Below are 21,717 nucleotides of genomic sequence, written 5' to 3'. Positions count from 1 at the left end.
GTGTTTAGTTGAACGCAAAATGTTTTCAAAGGTATGCCCGCCCTTCCTGATGTGTTGGAATTTCCAATCGTCCCCATTTCCCAGATGGGAAAACTAAGGTATTCCCTCCTGGACCTACAAGCCAAAGATATGGACCAGCACCAGCAAGCAGCAAAGGTGCTGTGCTCAGCATGCTGTGGCCCCCTGGTGTCACGCCAGTCGCAGCTCTGCCATTTGACAAACTTCCGCCTTCCTGTAGCTGGAGCACTAGCTTCTCTGTTTCTCAGACACTTTAGCCCCCTTTGGACTGTGCTAGAGAAATATCTTAGATGTAATTTTTGACAGGAAATGTATACTGTTAGTCTGAGGTCAAGGCTCCTGCAGACTCCATATCTAGTAGAAGGTTAACTCTTTGGGAGGTGGGAAATTCCTCAGAAGAAACATATAGATCCCTTTCATGAGGGGTAGGAGTCCGCGTGATTTAATCCCTTCCCCCGAAGCTCCACCTCTTCATACTAGTCCCAGTCAATGAATTTAGAGTTATCCTCAACATGTGAACCATCATACCAAGTTTGTGTCTTCCTAGTTTCTCCGTCTTTAAAACGCTTGCGAGGCTGGAGTCCTTGGAAAAGCCAGCCCTCTGGGTTCGTCTGCTGAGGCATAAGCCCACGGTCCACACCTTGTCATTAAAGGACCCTCAGTGCCTACCACCCACGCGGGCAAGTGATATCAATGCTACCCACTATCTTAAAACACAAGCAGCTGAACGTGTCCGCAGGAGCACAACCTTTTCCACAGCATGAGGAAGCTTTCTCCTGGGCTGGGGCGGGGGATGGCTCAGCTTTTTAAAATGTTTATTGCTGTTGGAGAGGATCAGAGTTCACATCCCAGCTACCGTATGGGGTGCCTGGTGACCCCCTAAATCACCAGCTCCAAGGGGTCCAATGTCTTCTGGCCTCTTGCAGATACCAGCATGCCCATGAGTAAACACGCATATACACATGTGCATGAATAATAGTTTTAAATACTAAAAAATAATATTTTGCAAAGAGAGTGGAAATTAGTAATAACTATTTGTTTTGTATGCTCCTTAACTCCCTAACTAGTACTCTGGGCTCTTCCTGGAGCCTTTTCTAAAGTTCCCCTCTCTAACCTGTGGCTCCCTGCTGCCAAGTGGATGGCCTCCATGCTCTCTCAACTCAATCACTACTGTATTTGTTTCTTCATTCTCCTCCTTCCTTCCAGGCAGCTTCGAGACTTAGAGCATGCCTGCCCTGAGGGTTTCTTTTAACCTCTAATCATATGGTCCTCAGAGCAGAAGTAATAGATTAAAGGTTAAGAGTACTGTCTGGGGGGGGCTGGAGAGATGGCTCAGCGGTTAAGAGCACCCGACTGCTCTTCCAGAGGTCCTGAGTTCAATTCCCAGCAACCACATGGTGGCTCCCAACCATCTGTAAAGAGATTCAATGCCCTCTTCTGGTGTATCTGAAGACAGCTACAGTGTACTTATATATAATAAATGAATAAATAAATCTTTAAAAAAAAAAAAAAAAGAGTACTGTCTGGGGGCCGGAGAGATGGCTCAGTGGTTAAGAGCCCTGACTGCTCTTCCAAAGGTTCTGAGTTCAAATCCCAGCAACCACATGGTGGCTCACAACCATCTGTAATGGGACCTGATGCCCTCTCCTGGTGTGAGACAGTCACAATGTGCTCATATACATAGAATAAATAAATCTTTTAAAAAATTGTCCTTATGGTTCTGAGTCTGTTCTTTGTCCCTAAGCTTAGCAACGAAACTGAAGACTCCAAGAGGGAGCCCCGATTTTTCTAGATATCATGTCTCTGCAGGGAGTCTGCCACCCTTCCTGCTATTAAGGTCCACCATGTCTGTCCTTGGGTCTGTGAACAACTCAGAGATCCACCTGTCTCTGCCTCCCAAGTGCTGAAACTAAAGGCATGTACCATCATGCCCGGTACCTTTTAATTATTTTTTTAGCAGGGAAAATGAACCTATTTCTGTGCTCCTTTCAAGAGTAAGTTATCAGGAGGCCTAGAGAAGGACTCTGATCTTGACTTACTGCCTTGCTGTTACCATACTGAAGTTGTTCTTTGGGGAAGGAGAGGGTCTGAGTATATGGGCCAGGCTGGTCTCAAAGCCAGGGTTACCTCTTGGCTTGCTCTCCCAGGTGTTGGGACTACAAGCATAAGGCACTGTGGTGGTTTGAATATGCTTGGCCCAGGGAGCAGCACTGTTAGGGGTGTGGCCTTGTTGAAGTAAATGTGGCCTTGTTGGAGGAAGTGTGTCACTGTGAGGGTGGCCTTGAGTCTCTCCTCCTGAACGCCTGGGAGACAGTCTTCTCCTGCTACCTTCCAATCAAGATGCGGAACTCTCAGCCCCTTTTCCAGCACCATGTCTGCCTGGATGTTGCCATGCTTCCCGCCTTGATGATAATGGACTTCACCTTCGAACCTGTAAGCCAGCCCCAATTAAATGCTGTCCTTATAAGACAAAAAGAACCAATGCCACAGCATTAGTATTGTCAGAGAAGACCAGTGTCAGTAAAGCCCAACGAAGACCAGCAAAGAGTGGCAAGGTGTACAAATGCCAGAGTGGGGGTTGGGGATTTAGCTCAGCGGTAGAGCACTTGCCTAGCAAGCGCAAGGCCCTGGGTTTGGTCCCCAGCTCTGAAAAAAAAAAAAAATGCCAGAGTGTCATCCACTGTCTATTGGATTAGAACTATACCCTTTCTAAGTATCTTGTGTCCTCTACTTTTTTAATTATATTTAATTATATATAATATATTGGTTTTATTTTATTTATATTTAATTATATTTATATAATTATATTTAATATCTTTATATTTAATTATATTTAATACTTTATTATATTTATATTTATTTATTATATATAAGTACACTGCCACTGTCTTCAGACACATGAGAAAAGGGTATCAGATCTCATTACAGATGGTTGTGAGCCACCATGCAGTTGCTGGGATTTGAACTCAGGACCTCTAGAAGAGCAGTCAGTGCTCTTAACCACTGAGCCATCTCTCCAGCCCCACCTTGTGTCTTCTCAAGCGTCTGCTCCAGCAAAACATCACATCCCCCTTTTCCACACAACTTCCAGAAAAACACCACATGTCTGTTCTCAGCAAAACATCTTCTCACACATTTGCTTTAGCAAAAAAACATCCTCTCATAAGACAGTTTCCAGAAAAACATCACATGACATAGCTGAGTCTCCAAAGAAACTAGAAATCTCCACTTTACTAAAAAGTGTCTAGAATATACCACTGAGCCTCGTGAAGAAAATAGATGTTGGGGTTGGGGATTTAGCTCAGCGGTAGAGTGTTTACCTAGGAAGCGCAAGGCCCTGGGTTCGGTCCCCAGCTCCGAAAAAAAGAAAAGAAAAAAAAAAAGAAAAAAAAAGAAAATAGATGTTAACAGGCAACTCTAAATTCCTCACTAATGTGTCCCGCCTCTAGCACTGATATAATTATCATCTTGCCTTTTTTTGTTAATTTATTTATTTTATGTATATGAGTACACTCAGATTCCGTTACAGATGGTTGTGACCTACCATGTGGTTGCTGGGATTTGAACTCAGGACCTCTGGAAGAGCAGTCAGTGCTCTTAACCGCTGAGCCATCTCTCCAGGCCCTCATTTTGTCTTTAAAAACACTGTACCTCTGAGCTTGAATCCAAGAGGCTTTCCAGAGTTTCGAGGCTATTATTAAGAACTTGAAACTCTTAATTTGATTAATCAGTATGGGTGTCACTAAGGGTCTCAGGTGCACCATTCCAACATACCTCCCCCAATAAGATCATAGCTTTCCTAATCTCTCTAAACAATCCACTAACTGGGACCAAACATTCAGATATATGAGCATATGGGGACCACTCTCATACAAACCACCACTGCCATCCATGAGCTGTGTTTAAAGGTCCTTTCTTCTCAATGATTTGTTATTGTCAGGGGACCAGTGGGTACCTGCTGGGATTTCCAGGTTTCTGTATCCTTGAATAAGAATTCAGACAGAAACACAAAGACAGCAAGAAGAGGGAGCTTATCAAGGGAAAAAGAGGCATTTCTGTCCTGACCCCCTCCTAAGGATTTATAAGCAGGTAACAGTTGATGGGAAAGATGTTTCTTTAGTAGTGTACCCACTGGAAAGGTGTTTGTGGTAATTTGAATAAAAATGCCCCCTATAGGCTTCAATAACTGATGCTTAGTTACCAGTGGCACTATCTGAGAAGGATTAGGAGGTGTGGCCTTGCCAGAGTGGGTGTGGCCTTCTTGGAGTGGGTGTGGCCTTGTTGTAGGAAGTGTGTCACCAGAGGACCGCTTTGAGATTTCTTTTTTTTTTTTTCAGTTACTACTGTACTTTATTGTGTTCAACCAAATCACCATGTTACAAAAATAGCAAGCTGCCATTATAAAAAATAAGGCTCCTCTATCCAGCACCAGATAGCATCATTTTATTTTCAAGCCTAGAAATTGCACACTTGTATATAAACCAACCAAAGATGAGGATTGAGAGTTCATCTTGGTGGATTTTTTCTTTGATGAATATGAAGTGTCCTTCCTTATCTTTTTTGATGACTTTTAATTGAAAATTGATTTTATTTGATATTAGAATGGCTATCTCCAGCTTGCTTCTTCTGACCATTTGCTTGGAAAGATGTTTTCCAGCCTTTCACTCTGAGGTAGTGTCTGTCTTTGTCTCTGAGGTGTGTTTCCTGTAGGCAGCAGAATGCAGGGTCCTCATTGCGTATCCAGTTTGTTAATCTATGTCTTTTTATTGGGGAGTTGAGGCCATTGATGTTGAGAGATATTAAGGAATAGTGATTATTGCTTCCTGTTATATTCATATTTGGATGTGAGGTTATGTTTGTGTGCTTTTCTTCTCTTTGTTTTGTTGCCAGGACGATTAGTTTCTTGCTTCTTCTAGGGTATAGCTTGCCTCCTTATGTTGGGCTTTACCCTTTATTATCCTTTGTAGTGCTGGATTTGTAGAAAGATATTGTGTAAATTTGGTTTTGTCATGGAATATCTTGGTTTCTCCATCTATGTTAATTGAGAGTTTTGCAGGATACAGTAACCTGGGCTGGCATTTGTGTTCTCTTAGGGTCTGTATGACATCTGTCCAGGATCTTCTGGCCTTCATAGTTTCTGGCGAAAAGTCTGGTGTGATTCTGATAGGTATGCCTTTATATGTTACTTGACCTTTTTCCCTTACTGCTTTTAATATTCTTTCTTTATTTTGTGCGTTTGGTGTTTTGACTATTATGTGACGGGAGGTCTTTCTTTTCTGGTCCAATCTATTTGGAGTTCTGTAGGCTTCTTGTATGCCTATGGGTATCTCTTTTTTTAGGTTAGGGAAGTTTTCTTCTATGATTTTGTTGAAGATATTTACTGGTCCTTTGAGCTGGGAGTCTTCACTCTCTTCTATACCTATTATCCTTAGGTATGATCTTCTCATTGAGTCCTGGATTTCCTGTATGTTTTGGACCAGTAGCTTTTTCTGCTTTACATTATCTTTGACAGTTGAGTCAATGATTTCTATGGAATCTTCTGCTCCCGAGATTCTCTCTTCCATCTCTTGTATTCTGTTGGTGAAGCTTGTATCTACAGCTCCTTGTCTTTTCTTTTGATTTTCTATGTCCAGGGTTGTTTCCATGTGTTCTTTCTTGATTGCTTCTATTTCCATTTTTAATTCCTTCAACTGTTTGATTGTGTTTTGTGGAATTCTTTCAGGGATTTTTGTGTCTCCTCTCTATGGATTTCTACTTGTTTATTTATGTTTTCCTGGAATTCTTTCAGGAATTTTTGCGATTCCTCTCTGTAGGCTTCTACTTGTTCTCTAAGGGAGTTCTCCACGTCTTTCTTGAAGTCCTCCAGCATCATGATCAAATACGATTTTGAAACTAGATCTTGCTTTTCTGGTGTGTTTGGATATTCCATGTTTATTTTGGTGGGAAAATTGGGCTCCGATGATGCCATGTAGTCTTGTTTTCTGTTGCTTGGGTTCCTGTGCTTGCCTCTCGCTATCAGATTATCTCTAGTGTTACTTTGTTCTGCTATTTCTGACAGTGGCTAGACTGTCCTATAAGCCTGTGTGTCAGGAGTGGTGTAGACCTGTTTTCCTGTTTTCTTTCAGCCAGTTATGGGGACAGAGTGTTCTGCTTTCGGGCCTGTAGTTTTTCCTCTCTACAGGTCTTCAGCTGTTCCTGTGGGCCTGTGTCTTGAGTTCACCAGGCAGGTTTCTTGCAGGGGAAAAGTTGGTCCTACCTGTGGTTCCAAGGCTCAAGTTTGCTCGTGGGGTACTGCCTAAGTCCTCTCCGCGGCGGCAGCAACTGGGAAGATCTGCGCTGCTCTTTCCAGGAGCCTCTGTGCACCAGGGTTCCAGATGGCGTTTGGTGTTTTCCTCTGGCGTCTGGACGTGCGCAGAGTGCAGTCTCTTCTCGCCTCCCAGGCGCGCTCGCCTCTCTGAAGGTTCAGCTCTCCCTCCCACGGGATTTGGGTGCAGAGAACTGTTTATCCGGTCTGTTTCCTTCAGGTTCCTGCGGTGTCTCAGGCAGGGGTCCTGCCGCTCCTGGGCCCTCCCCTATGGGAACCCAGAGGCCTTATACAGTTGCCTCTTGGGCCAGGGATGTGGGCAGGGGTGGGCAGTGTTGGTGGTCTCTTCTGCTCTGCAGCCTCAGGAGTGCCCACCTGACCAGGCGGTGAGGTCTCTCTCCCACGGGGTTTGGGAGCAGAGAGCTGCTGCGGGCCGGGATCCGCGGGTGTGGGACTTCCGGTAAAAGCTTAATTAAGCCAGGCTCAGTCTCTCTCCCTGTTGCCTGTGGATCTAGATGTAGAACTCTCAGCTCCTCTCCAACACTATGTCTGCCTGAATACTGTGTGCTCCCTGCCATGATGATAATGGACTGAACCTCTGAAATTGCAAGCCAATCCCAATGAAATGTTTCCCTTTATGAGAGTTGCCACAGTCATGGTGTCTCCTCACAGCAGTAAAATACTGACCAAGACAGTGGCCTGTACCTGTATACAAACCCTTACCCATGTCTCTGTAAACAACCTGAAGGCAGTACACAATCACCTATGACTCCAGGTCTAATGCTCTCTTCCAGCCCCTGTGGGCACCTGCATACACATGGTACACACTCAGACAGATGAAGAGAAATACATCTTAGGAAGAAAGAAAGGAAGGAAGGAAGAAAGAAAGAAAGAAAGAAAGAAGGAAAGAAAGAGAGAAAGAAAGAGAAAGAAGGAAAGAAAGAAAGAAAGAGAAAGGAGGAAGGAAGGAAGGAAGGAAGAAAGAAAGAAAGAAACAAAGAAAGAAAGTGAGACGGGGGGGGGGGGGTCAAGGCACCATCCTAGTAAGGCTGAATCCTTGGCTAGAGGCAAGGATTCCCTCATGGCAAAGCAAGATGAGGTCCCTTGGATACCATATTTCTTTATGTACAGAACACCTGAGATCCAGATTAAGTTCCACACCTGTGGGAACCTGGAGAGTTGAGATCTGGAGTCCAATGCGTGTGCACGGGTACACACACACACACACACACACACACACACACACACACACACACACAGGACTTTAGGGGGTGGGGAAAGGCAGACTTCTTGAAGGCCTGGCAGGAGTTAAAAGGCCAATGTCTAAAAGAGCTGAGAAACTCACCTAGCAAGATTAGTAGCAGGCCTGGCTACCGGGAGAGGCTCCATGGAGAGGCCCGCAACAAGCGAGCTGAGACCTGGGACCTGGAGCAGATGTTGAGTTTTATCTGTTCGCCCTTGGGGAAAGGAATGTCTTTGCGCTGCCCTGTTGCTCAGTGGGAGAAAAGGCAGATGACGCCTAAGGGAAGTCTTGTTCAGTTTGCTACAGAAGCCTTCAAGGGACTGTCAGGGCAAGAGACTCATTAGAAAAACATCTGTGAGGGGCACCAACCCAGAGCAGGCAGCGAGCACTTGGACATGTGCACACGTGCGTGCACACACACAATTGTGCGCACACACATATACACACTCATGCACACACATGCATGTGTACACACATACACTAGCATGCACACACATGCACTCACGCCCACGCATGCACACAATCATGCATTCACATACACACGCATGCACACACGCATGCACATGTGCGCACACACAAGCACACACACGCATGTACACACACGGAGTTGTATATAAAGCACCTTTTCATCAAAACCAAAAGAAACAGAGTGAACAAAGCTGGAAAGAAGCTGTTTAGGAGAAACCGACTCACTGACTGACTGACTGACTGACTGACTGACTGACTGACTAGAATTTCAGCACCATGGAAGATCAGAATGTTGGAGTCCCTAGGCTGTTCCTTGTGATGTCTTCAGCCTCCAGAACACCCATTCCTTGCCAACCTCTGCGTCTGAACTAGCTTCTAATACTAAAAGAGCTTTTTGAAATCTATTAACCTAGGCAACCCCTAGCTTCTACCAACTAAAAGCTAAGATTGTTATCAGATAGCACGCCAGGCCCATAGAAAAGCTTCCCCTGTCTCACGGGAGCCTCCTCTCTCATGTACCCACCAATACATTTTTAACTTGCTTGATTTTCATGACTGTCTTTATTATGTGAAATTATGAAACTGATTTCATGTTGGAACATGGAATTTGGGGTCCTAGATCTGTATTTCTGGACCATGTTTACTCAGAATGGCTCCAGAGTAAACTTTTTCTTGTTGGTGTAAAGACAAGACCTGTAGTTTTTATATCAACAGCACAGAATGAACAAACAAACAAACAAACAAACAAACAAATAAAAACAGCTTTAACTCCATTACTCAGAGGTAACTTTTTGGAGTCTGCCAGATATTAGTGTGTGTGTGTGTGTGTGTGTGTGTGTGTGTGTGTGTGTGTGTGTGGTGTGTGTATGTGTGGTATTTGTGCATGTGTGTTTACATGTATATATGTGTGTATATATGTGTGTGGTGTATGTATGTGTGGTATGTATATGTGTGTATATATATGTGTGTATGTGTATGTGGGTATGTATATATGTGTGTGCATGTGTGTGCATGTGTATATATGTATGAGCATGTATTTGTGTATGTGTGTATATGTATGTTAGTGTGTATATATGTATGTGTGTATGTACGTGTGTGTATGTGTGTGTTTTCTGTGTTTTGTGTGTTTAAATGTGTGGTGGCAGAGGGTACATTTCTGCAATCTTCTTTTCCCTGTGCTATCTGAACATGTTTTCCTGTTTTAAAATACATTTATATCACATGGTTTTGAGAACTGTCATAGCTTCACCCATCTTACCTGATACAGGCATAGGTTCACCTGGAAAGAGGGAGCCCTCAAACTGAAGAATTGCCTCAGTCAGATTGGCTGGTGGCCATGTCCGTGGGGCAATTTCTTAGTGGTTAACTGACACAGGAGGGCCTAGTCGTCTGCGGGCAGTGTCACCCTAGGCCGGCAGGCCTGGGTTACACATGATGCTAACTGAGCAGTAAGCAGAGCTACTCCGCACTTTCTGCTTTGGTTCCTACCTCCAGGTTCCTGACTTGAGTACTCGCCTTCATTCTCATCAAATAGGGGCCATGACCTGTAGGATAAAATAAACCCTCACCTCCCCAAGATGCTTCTTCGTCATAGCATTTGTCACAATGGCAGAATGTAAGTCAGAACCCTGCTTTACTAGTCTGTCTTATAGGCACGCATTAAATAATTTTTGCAAGTTTTCTTTGTTGATTATTTCCTCTCCTTCACATCAGAAATAAAAGTTTGATGGGCAAATATATGCAGGGAAGGAGGGGAGAAAGGTGTAAAAGAAGAAAAGGGAAGAAAAGAAAAGCAAAACAAAACAAAGCCCCAAGCCCTATACCACTGAATTGGAACCTTAATTGTCAGGAAACTGACTCATCTGGTTAAATTCACCTCAAAGTCTGAGAGCCTAGCTTGTCCCTGAAAGCCCCAGAGTCCCCCAGTGTTTCCTTCTCTGTGTGTCTGCCCCTGGGGTATCCATGACAATAGTCACAGCTAAAGGCCTGCTGCAAATTTCTGTGACAATCACTAACTCAGCTGCTCTTAAAGTGGCCAGTCAAATTGAATGGTAAAAGATCACCAGAGGGGCTGGGGATTTAGCTCAGTGGTAGAGCGCTTACCTAGGAAGCGCAAGGCCCTGGGTTCGGTCCCCAGCTCCGAAAAAAAAGAACCAAAAAAAAAAAAAAAAATTACCAAATACAAAACAGCCATTCCCAAAGCCCAAGATGTGGGAAGGGCTTTAGACTGCTACAATGTATTCTAGTCCATGAACCTGGGTCTTCCTGTGCCCGGGTATGTATTACAGACCATGGCTTAACAAAGAAAGTTTTCCTCTGGTATTGGGTTCTCTGTAAGAACAGGACAGATCAAATATATGTGTATATTAAAAGAATCTCTTAAATTGGCTTATGTTGAAACAGTAACCACAGTTGGCTCCCATCCAACAGGCTGAAACCTGATAGTCGCTTGGAGCCTTGTGACTGGATATGTCAGCAACAGCAGTATTCCCACAGTGGCTCTCTGTCTATGGAGAGGCTGACCCAGTGCTGCTCGGTCAGGTCAGTCCACCTGTCCCAATATGTTAGCTAAAGTTTGAAGGGTTCCTGGAGTGGTGCTGGTCCCCGGTCAGCAATGGAAGGCTGCAAATGCTGACTATAATAATCATCGTCGAAGGAATCAGCATCATCCATCATTGGTAACCGGGGCGGGGGGGGGGGGGGCGGGAGGATCAACTCAGCAGGGAAGGAAAATGCTAACACGCCCGCCCTTTTAATCTGGGCTGCTTCCAGAAGGTGCAGTCCACAATTAGGGTCTTCCCACAGTTATTGAGACAATTAGGACAGCCCTTCAGCTGCGACTTCTTATTCAGGTGACTCTAATTTGTGGCTAATTGAAATGAAAACCAACAGTCATGACTCTCTTCTCAATTGTACAATAGGGTACAATTAAGGGTAACTCATAATATTTTGTTTCTTTCTTTCATTGTTGTCTTTGAGACGGGATCTCACTAAGTAGCTTTGACTGTTCTGGAGCTCTGTAGACCAGGCTGACCTGGAACTCAAGGAGATTCCCCACCTCTGCCTCCCAAGTGCTGAGAATTAAAGCATTAGCCACTATGTCTGGTTCACTTGTACCTTTTATATATGTTTCTCTTTATTTTGCTTGATTGTGACCAGAACATTTAGCATGGAATTAATGTGTTTTGGTGTATCCCAATGTTATGTGACAGATCGCTACAGATTCTACAGAATGGAAACATTACACTCACTAAACACTGATCCTCAGGGCTGTAGATGTGGCTCAGTGGTTAGGGAAAGGAAGTGCTCTTTTGGGGACTGGAGTTGGCTTCCCAGCACCCATACCAAGTAGCTCAGAACTGCTACCTAGGGATCTGATTCTCTTCTGGACTCCATAAGGTACCCACAAAGGACATGCACATATGAACACATATGAACACAGAGAGAAATATAATTAAAAATAATTAACTTTTTTCATCCCCCAAACCATCAATATATTCTGTCAATGTGATCGTTTCAGGTAGAAGTGGAGTCTCGCAATATCACTGACTGATTTCACAAGAGCCTTTTCCGCAGGCCCAGATCATGCCTTTTTTTTTTTTTTAATAAATAATTGAGCATGGCGGTGGTGGTACATGCCTTTAATCCCGGCACTTGGGATATGAGTTTGAGTCTAGCCTGGTCTACAAAGCAAGTTCCAGGACAGCCAAGGCTACACAGAGAAACCTTGCCTTGAGAAAATCAAGAAATAAAAAATAGAGATACTTTATTTGTTGATATTTTTTCTTTCTTTCTTTCTTTTTTTCCGGAGCTGGGGACCGAACCCAGGGTCTTGCGCTTGCTAGGCAAGCGCTCTACCACTGAGCTAAATCCCCAGCCCCCCTGTTGATACTATTGATTGGGGTTTTTGCCTGCATCTATGTCTGTGGGAAGGTATCAGACAGCCTGGGAACTGGAACTACAAGCAGTTGTAAGCTGCCATGTGGGTGCTGGAAATTGCTGGAATTGGCAGCCAATGTTCTTAACCTCTAAACCATCTTTCCAGCCCCCAAATCATGCCACATATATACGTGTGTGTGTGTGTGTATGTGTGTGTGTGTGTGTGTGTACAGCTATACATTTTCTGCTTAGCATTGCTTATTCTGTGTCTCATAAGTTTTTGGGGTTTCCTTTCATTTTATTTTTCCAAGACACTAATTTCCCTGTGATTTTTCTTTGATCAGTTTGTGTAGATGTGTTGTTTAAATTCTATAGAATTGTGAACATTCTCTCTCTCTCTCTCTCTCCCCCCCCTCACTCCCTCCCTCCTTCCCTCCCTCCCTCTCCCTCCTCCTGTCTCTCTCTGTCAGTCTATCTGTGTGTGTCTGAGGTGATGTGTGTGTATGCATGTGTGTGTTCATGTGTGCATATGCATGTCACGTATGTGAAGGTTCACATCTGGTGTCTTTTTCAACCACTTCATCTTTTTTGTTTGTTTGTTTGTTTGAGACAGGCTTCTCACTGAACCAAAAGTTATTCAATTCAACCAGACTAGCTGGCCTGTGAGCCCATCCATCCTCCTGCCTCTGGCATACAGCACAGCACTGACACACCCAGCTTCTATTTTGGATGCTGGGGATCTGAACTGGGATTCTCGTGTCTATACGATGATCTCCCTAGACCCCCCAACACACCCAGTCTTCTTCCTTCTGTTGCCGATTCCTTTTTGGAGTTTTTTTTTAATGTTTACTTTGTGTGTGTGTGTGTTCCTCTGTGTGTGTGTGTGTGTGTGTGTGTGTACATGTAGTTATGCACGGTCAGAGGACAACTTTTGAAAATTTGTTCTCTTCTTCAACCCTAGGGGTCTCAGGGATTGAATTTAGGTCACTGGGCTTGGCTGCAGGCTCCTTTATCTGCTGTGCCGTTTTATTGGCCCTGCCAATGATGCCTGATTTCAATATATTATATTCAGAGGAAATAGTTTCATTATTTCAATCTTCCTATTTATAACCAAAAACAGTGTCCTCTGATGGCTATTCCATATGAATCTGAGAAAACTATTAAGTCCACTCTATCTCTTGTCATTCTATTATTCTGTCTCGTTATTCTATTCTGTTTTTGAAAGGAGGTATTGAAGTTGCCGACCATTAACAAAAATGTAATCATATACACTCTTTGACTTTTGCAGTCTTTTGTGTATGTGTTGTATGTGTGCATGCGTGTCTGTGCATATGTATGTGTGAGAGTATGGGTTAGTGTGTGTATGAGTGTGTCGTGTGAATGTGTATGTGTGCGAGAGTGTGTCCTTTGTGTATGTGTGTGTGAGGGTGTGTATGTGTGTGCATGTGTATGTGTGAGAGAGTATGTGTATGAGTGTGTTTTGTGAAGGTATGCATGTGTGAGAGTATGTGCGTGAGTATGTGTGTGGGGGAGTGTGTGTGGATGTGTGAGAGTGTGTGCGGGTGTGTGTGCATGTGGATGTGTGAGAGTGTGTGTGTATGCATGTGTGCATGTGTATATGTGAGTGTGTATGTGTGAGTGTGTGTGTGCATAAGTATGTTGTATAGGTGTGTATGTGAGTGTGTGGAAGTGTGTGCATGTGTGTGAGTTATGTGAATGTGTGTGTGTGTATGTGTGTGTGTGTGTGTGTGTGTGTTGTGTGTGCACATATAGAGCCCAGAAGTTGATGTCGATTGTTTTACTTTTTCATGGTTCAACTTGTTTTTGAGCTAGCATTTCTCTTGATAAGTCTGAGGCTTCCCACTTCAGCTGGGCTGGCTGTTTAGTGAGCTCTGGGGATTGTTCCTGCACCAGTGGTCCTGGCTCGTGTGTGGGTAGCAGAGATCTGAACTCAGGAGGCAAGTACGTTTACCCACTGAGCCATCTCCGAGACCCCTTAGATTCTTTTGGAAACTAAGGTGACTCGTGACTACCTCCTGCTCCCACACCAGGCTCTTTGCTGACACCAACTGTCCCAATAATGGCCACGGCTGTCCCAGTTCTTTTTGTTTTATTAGGTAAAGGAACAGTATGTTTCTTAGTGCCTTCCCTAGGAGAAAAGGCTCAAAAGGCGGAGACAGCTGGCCTCTGCAGAACAAATGCCCTCTGGTATCACTTATACTTCTGCAGAAACTCACAGATCTTCATCTTGATCGAAGGGTCCAGTGTCGAACAGTCCCAGCTTGGCAACTTCACCAGTCTGTCATGAGCCTCCCAGAAGAGGCCAGAACCGATGGCTAACTCCACCCGCATTCTCCATTCTGCAAGCTTGGAGCTGATGAAGACATTGTGGTTAGTTCCCATTGGCTGTGGATAAACAAAAAACGAAAGATGTGGTCACCATAGCAACCAGCTGGCCTACCAGCCTCTGCAAAGAGTCACATGCTGCCCCCTTCTTGGCAAGTTGTCTAAGCTATGCAGTCTAGGTGAAGCAGGCATAGAAAAGTCTGCTCCAGGATAAGAACTCCTGACCCAGGTAGCTAGCGCTACTCTGTGTGTCTGGCCTTCTTCCAGAGAAAGCCCTTATTTCCACAGGAATGGAGCTCAACTTCCCAACACACACCATGTCGCTCTTTCTGTTAATAGGCACAAGGGCAATAAGAGGAGGCTTGCTTAGCAGTTTAACTGCCTCATTAAGAACTGGGGCTGGGGGCTGGAGAGACGGCTCAGCGGTTAAGAGCACTGACTGCTCTTCCAGAGGTCATGAGTTCAAATCCCAGCAACCACATGGTGGCTCACAACCATCTGTAAAGAGATCCGATGCCCTCTTCTGGTGTGTCTGAAGACAGTGACTGTGTACTTACATATAATAATTAATTAGTCTTTTTTTTTTTAAAGGGGCTGTTTGCCCACGCCTCACTCTCTTTTTTTTTCTTTCTTTCTCTTTTTTTTTGGTTCTTTTTTTTCGGAGCTGGGGACCGAACCCAGGGCCTTGCGCTTCCTAGGCAAGCGCTCTACCACTGAGCTAAATCCCCAACCCCTTAATTTTTAGTCTTTTAAAAAAAAATGCAGGGGGCTGGGGATTTAGCTCAGTGGTAGAGCGCTTACCTAGGAAGCGCAAGGCCCTGGGTTCGGTCCCCAGCTCCGAAAAAAAGAACCAAAAAAAAAAAAAAAAAAAAAAAATGCAAGCTTATAAAAAAAGAAAAAGAAAAAGAAAAGGACATTCAAAAGTGTCTAGATCAGCTCTCCTGAACACACCAGGTAGCTCAGAATTGAAGCTAGCACTCTCCTAGGTTTGCCTCCAGTGCACAGTGGCGTCCTCGGCTCAGACTCAGGGTTGGGAGAGACACCTTATGATACTGTTTTTGGAGCTCCAGAAAAGAGTAAACTGGGGAATACATAACCCAAGCACACTTCTGGGAAGAGACCAGAAGGAGAAGCGGCATCTGGGATCTTACCTAGGGTGCCATGTTTTCCTCTGTAACCCTCATGTTCCTCCCCATACCATGGAATCCTTATTAAAATTCCACGATCACGATACTCCCTGATTCGAAACCTATGGTTTGTTTTTTTTTCCCCCCTGTCACTTCCAAGTGAGCCCAGGATCGCCTACTCTACTCCTGTTCCCATAAACACTTCCCCTCTTCCCAGACTTGCCCCTCCCCCATACCTGCATCATCTCCACCAGTGCCACCAAGTCGGCCAGTGAGATATGGTCCCCAGTGATGAACAACTTGTCCTGCAGAAACTTCTCCTCAAATTGTTTTATGTTCTTGTTCACCTCATCCAGTGTCTTGTCTAACCTCTCGGTAGGAACCTCCTCACCCGTGATCATTGGAATTATCAACTGGCCAGGAAGAGAAGAGGACAGGCATAGAGGCGGTACCTGCCCCCTGCGAGGCTTCTGTAGCCCCATCTGCTAGGCAGAGCTTGCGCAGTTCCAAGGATGTAAACTGATTCGGGCCATTTGCAAGCGGCAATTACCAAGGGGCCACGTGTTCAAAAGGGTGTGGAGGGTAACAAGGAGTCCCGCGGTTTGAGTGTGTCTCGCTTGCGTCGGGCGTCCAGTCCTCCCGGTGATGTGAGACTGGAGGGAATCTTTTAAGCATGGAGTCTACCTGGGGGGTGCTGCCCTCAGAACGGACTGAGGTGGACACGGATAATACTTAGAAGCGCAAGCTATTATTAGAGTAAGACCGGTGCCCTGCCCCAGTTCTGCCTTCCTGTCTTAGCGCTCGCTTCCACTGTGATAGCAGCTGTTAGGAGGCCCTCTCTAGAGCTGGTGACATGCTGTTTGGACTGCCTGTTTCCGGAACTATGAGCTAGATAAACCTCTCTTCTTCATACGTTACCCGGCCTGCGGCATCTTATTATAGCAGTGGAAAATGGCCTTAAAAAACAAAAACACACAAGGAGAAAATGAAAACTAGGGATAGACGTGTGTTGGTTGCCTGCCACCTATCAATTGACTGAGATTCGCTAATTCAAGGACAGAGTTTTGGAGCTGGAGAGATGGCTCAGCGGTTAAGAGCACTAGCTGCTTTTCCAGAGGTCCTGAGTTCAATTCCCAGCACCCACATGGTGGCTCACAGCCATCTTTAAGGGGATCTGATGCCCTCTTCTGGTCGGTCTGAAGATAGCAACAGTGTCTTCATACATAAAATAAATGTTTTTTGTTTTGTTTTGTTTTTAAACGAAATTTTCTGAATGCTGTCTTGGCCCTTCCTGGTTACCCTTCTCCTTTGGTATAATATTTTCTCCTATTTAACAGTTAATTCCACACTCTCAGCGCTGTAAGGTAGGTAGGTATGGGATTAGGAAAAACGAGGCTTATTCGGCAGGACCAGGACTGGACTTGAGGTTTTCCCCTGTTCCTGAGCCCCAGGCTTGGCCCTGCTCACCTTGATCCACAGTATCTTACTCATGGGCACCTGAATAGCTGTATGCTGCCACGCCATGAACTCGTCCACACGGGCACGCATGTGCAGGTCTGGCGGATACCAGTGAGAAGGCGCGCTGTACTTTCGGCATAGGTAGCAGAGGATAGCCACGCTAGAGAAAGGGCAAGTCAGTGAGAGGCACTGTTTGGACCTTCTGAGAGCCCGGACACCACCCCCCAGCGTGGCCGGATTCACTAGGGAAAGGAGGGACCGGAAAGGAGGAACCGGAAGGGTTCTAAAATGTCTGCCCCTAGCTATCAGGTTAGTCAGATAGCAAGACTGGGAGGAAGACCTGAAGGGGGGAGAGGGATTGATGAATGTCGAGGTTCCAGCGGGAGCAAGGAACACCTGGAGAGTGGGAACATGTGGCTGGAGAGACAATCTGGGTCGTAGGGAGTGCAGAAGGACTGCCAGAGATGCTTCAGGAGTTTAGACTTAAATATCTTTTAATTTTTAGTTATTGTGTATGAGTTGTTTTCCCCCTGTGTACGTCTGGACATCGCTTGTGTGTCTGATGCCCATACCGGGAGATGGGAGTTTGATCCCCAGGTGGAGCAGCCAGTGCTCTTAGCTGCAGAGCTATCTCTCCAGCCCCTAAACTTAATCTTTAAGATCATGAGGGCTGAGAGGGTCCATCCCTCCAGTTAGAAGAGATAGAATAAACCCCAGGAAGCCTAGGTGTTAGCTGGAGCAATGACAGGACAAGAGGTATTGGTCTCTCAGGGATGGGTGAGGGATGAGGTAGAAGGGGAGAAAAGGCTACAGGAGAAGGCTTCAGAGGGAGGGATGGCCCAAGCTCGCTCACTTGACAATGTAGGAGACACCACAGGACAGAAAAGCCAGTGCCCATCATTAACAACAAACGCACAAAGAGGCCAGTGAAAAGCAAAACCAAGCGGTTTGCTTGTTTGTTTAGTTTTTATTACATTGGGGGTTAGCACCAACTGAAGAACATACACGGGCTGGACCTAGGCCTCCCTCCACATGCGTGACAGATGTGCAGCTTGGTCTTCATGTGGGTCTGGAACAAGTGTAGCAGGGACTATCCCGCAAGCTGTTGCCTGTACATGGGATATGTTCTACTAGCTGGGCCTTGTCTGGCCTCAGTGGGAGGGGAAGTATCTAGCCTAGCAGAGACTTGAAGTGCCAGGACCAGGGAGGAAGAGGCTCCCATGTGCTCAGAGAAGGGGAGGGGGAATGGGAAAAGGATTGTGTGTGTGTGGGGGGGTGACTGGAAGGGGGCAGTGAGTGGGATGTAAAGTGAATAAATAAATAAATAATAAGTATATTTAAAAATCAACAGGGTCTGAGAGGGTTTGAATGTCCTCACTAAAACTCAGACAGACATTGGCTTCCCACAAGGGCAGATTGACTCACGTGTGGCTAAGATAATTATTAGGTTATCAGCTTGTCACAGGTGGCTTTGTTATACAACAAACACACTCTGGCTCCCTTGATTGCTCACCGTGTTGTCCTCTCTGTGTTGCTAGGACCCAAAGGGAAGGCCCTTAGTAGATGCTAAGCTGGTACCAGTTCCACTTTCTTGGGCTTTTCAGCCTCGAGGGCCAAAGTCAGCCTCCTGCTCTGCCCAATCCACCCACACCACCATATTCAGTCACAGCAACCCAAAACAGACTAAGACTGGGAACAGTTAAAGAGGGACTTAAGACAGACTGGAGCGGTTGCTCAACGGTTAAGGGCTGTCACAGAGGACCCTGGTATGGTTCCTAGCACCCACGTGGTGGCTCGCACCATTCGTAACTCCAGTTCCAGGAGATCTGATGAGCTCTTCTGACTAGGCATGCACGGGGCACACATACGCATGCAGGAAAAATACTCATACTCATAAAATAAATGTGTGTGTGTGTGTGTGCGCGCATGGGGCAAGAAGAGAGAGAGAGAGAGAGAGAGAGAGAGAGAGAGAGAGAGAGAGAGGGGAGGGAGGAGGAAAGGGGGAGGGGGGAAGGAAGGACCAGGAAAATATTTATGATGCAATCAATCAGACGAACGTGAGCTGAGTATGGATGAAATCTGGAAAGGGCTGATAAGTCGATTTGCTGTCATAACGGTATGTGGGTGATGTATGTTCTAGACTCTTCATTGCTTCACAGGATGTTCATAAGCTTTCATAGGTAAAGTGCTGGGGTGTTTGAAAGGAAGAGGAGCAAAGTGGAGAGGTGAGAATGGGGTAGAGTGGATTAGCTGCAGAAGCTGGGAGGTGGAGGTGCTGTGTGTGTGTGTGTGTGTGTATAAATGTATGTGCTCTGTGTGTGTATGTGTGTGTATACATAAATGGATGTGCTGTGTGTGTGTAAATGGATTGCTCTGTGTATGTGTGTGTGCATAAATGTATGTGCTCTGTATGTGTGTATGTGTGTGTATACGTAAATGGATGTGCTGTGTGTATGTGTGTACATAAATGGATGTGATGTGTGTATGTATAAATGGATTACTCTGTGTGTGTGTGTACATAAATGGATGTGATGTGTGTGTATGTGTAAATGGATTGTTCTCTGTGTGTGTGTGTATAAATGGATTGCTCTGAGTGTGTGTGTGTGTGTGTGTTTAAATGAATGTGCTGTGTGTGTACACAAATTTTTCTATATCTTAAAAATAAATGAACAGGCCAGGCCTGCTGCTGCACATCTTTAATCCCAAAACACAGGATATGGAGAACAGATAGATATCTTGAGTCTGAGGCCAGTTTTGTCTACATAGTGAATTCCACGCCAACCAGGACTACGTAGAGAGACCTTGCCTCATCTCAGTAAATAAAGAAATACACAAATAAATAAATATGCTCCCAATGAGTCTCCCCGAAGGAGCAGAAATGGTGGCAGGGCCCTTACCTTTCAGATAAGATGAACTTGCCATCTCTGAGGCTGGGAACCTTCCTCAAGGGGTTGATTTCGATGTATTCCTTGCTATGATGGTGACCTGAGGGGGCAGGGAGGGTCTGGGGCTTTGGAGACCCCAGAAAAAAAAGAGAGAACTTGGGCTTCTAGAGACAAAGGGGAGAGACCTCGGCCCCAAAGACCACATGGCTCACCCCAGGTCACAGGAGAAAGCAGAGGTATCACAGGGACCAGGATTAAAATTCCTCCTCCCAGATTCTCGAACCCCAGACCTTGTGACCTCCCCTCCCCAGGGATCAGGACAATCCCTTGGCTTCCAGAAGGTTCAGCCTTCACTCCATGTCTGAGCCACAACTGGAGTATCAACCTCAGGTAGGAACATTAACTGTTCCTGGCCAACTGTTTGTATGAGGAAACCCTGGAGGGAGGGGGGCACCACATCTCTTCCATTTCTACAGCTCCCAGATCTCTTTAGTCTAGAGTCTGTGTCTCTACAAGCTGAGCTTTTAGAGAACCCTCAGTGTTTGAGATCCCAATCCACTGATCCTTCCATGGGGTACGCGGGTCTGTGGAACCCTTAGTATATACTTTTTTCGTACTTCTTTCTCCTCCTCCCTTTCTTCCCCTTTTGAATCTGTGCATGTGTGTGTGCACACTCATGAGCTGGTGATCAAACCCAGGATCTTGCGTGTGGCATGCTAGGCAAGTGCTTGATCACTGAGCCACAATCCTAGTCCCAGAGCAAGTCTGAACACTGGGAATGGGTGAGAACAGGCCGCAAGAGGGTGGACACAGACTGAGGGCAGGCACAGGCTGAGGGAGGGCGCACAGGCTGAGTAACATACACACTGTTGCGTGTAGACCTGTGGATCGGTGTCCTTCACCAGCCTAGTTGGTGGGCGCTACAGATAAACAAGATTTGAGATCTCCAGAGATGATGGCAAAAACTCTAGCCTGAGAATCTTAGTCTCTGCTAGCATCCCTCCTTCCTTTACCCCCAAAGGTCCTGTTCATCCCAACAGGGAGATATTCATTCTTGGTGACTAGCAAACGTAGACTAGAAGGCCTGATCACCTTGGTATCTGTTTCACTTCTGCTTGCCTCTCTAACCTTTGATCCTCAGAAACACTTTCACTGGGTACCCTGGCAGTGCCAAGCTTCCCGGCAATGCTGGAACTGACCTTTTAATAGATCCACAAACTGGAAGTCAAAGGGGATGCCATTCTTCCTGGCAAAGATGTAGACGGCGCGGCAAGGTGCTGACAGCAAGTCCATGTAGAGCTCCAGGCCCATGTTGAAATGATTTTGGGGGGCCCACACTTACAGCAGGTGTCCCACAGACCCAGCCTGTGGCTAACTTGAGCACCTGGCTCTAGACCCTCTCCCACCTGACTGAGGACACTGCGTTCTGGAACTCCCTTACCTGGGTGTTCTTATGAGGCCAGCCACCTGGAATTCTTAAAATAGCCAAGATTCTAAGGAGAGCTGGAGGGTGGCACAGGGCTGGGATAGCCCTGTGTGTGCTCTATGGCTCAGCCTCGCTGACATCTATCTGAGAAGGGCCCATGCTTGAGCACTCCCAGGGCCAGCCCCTCTCTGCAGAATTGGACAAGAGAGGTTTTGCAGGTCCGGAATGAGAAAAAGACAATTCTTCCTGATCATGAGGTCAACAGTTCTCTTTGCTACACATACTTCCCATCGCTGCTATCCCTGCCACCAGCAGCTTGGAAGCAATGGACCCGCCCACTCAAGCATGACCCTAGCCCTTTAAATTTTTAAGCCATAATGATCTTTTTTTTTCCCTTTAAAAAAGTTTAGGGGCTGGAGAGGGCCCAGTGGTTAAAAGCACTGGCTGCTCTTCCAGAGGTCCAGGGTTCTAACCTCAGTACCCACATGGCAGCTCACAATCATCTGTAACACCAATCCCAGAATATCTGATGCCCTCTTCTGGCCTCTGTGGTCACCAGGCAT

General features: G+C 45.8%; 1 protein-coding gene across 1 annotated transcript; it reads right to left on the bottom strand.

Moving 5' to 3' along the window:
• Positions 1-14,021: 14,021 nt before the first annotated feature.
• On the bottom strand, positions 14,022-21,139 carry Gstt4 (glutathione S-transferase, theta 4). Its single transcript, NM_001109675.1, has 5 exons — positions 20,928-21,139; positions 19,741-19,828; positions 16,853-17,003; positions 15,622-15,798; positions 14,022-14,318 (listed from the first exon to the last, which is right to left on the bottom strand). Exons 1-5 carry the CDS (start codon positions 21,037-21,039, stop codon positions 14,124-14,126), a joined length of 723 nt encoding a protein of 240 aa, NP_001103145.1. The 5' UTR covers positions 21,040-21,139; the 3' UTR covers positions 14,022-14,123.
• Positions 21,140-21,717: the final 578 nt, after the last annotated feature.

Source organism: Rattus norvegicus, chromosome 20 (assembly GCF_036323735.1).
Source record: "Rattus norvegicus strain BN/NHsdMcwi chromosome 20, GRCr8, whole genome shotgun sequence".
Lineage (NCBI taxonomy): Eukaryota > Metazoa > Chordata > Mammalia > Rodentia > Muridae > Rattus > Rattus norvegicus.
Note: the sequence above shows the minus strand (reverse complement) of the source record. Positions and strands in the feature narration are given on the sequence as shown.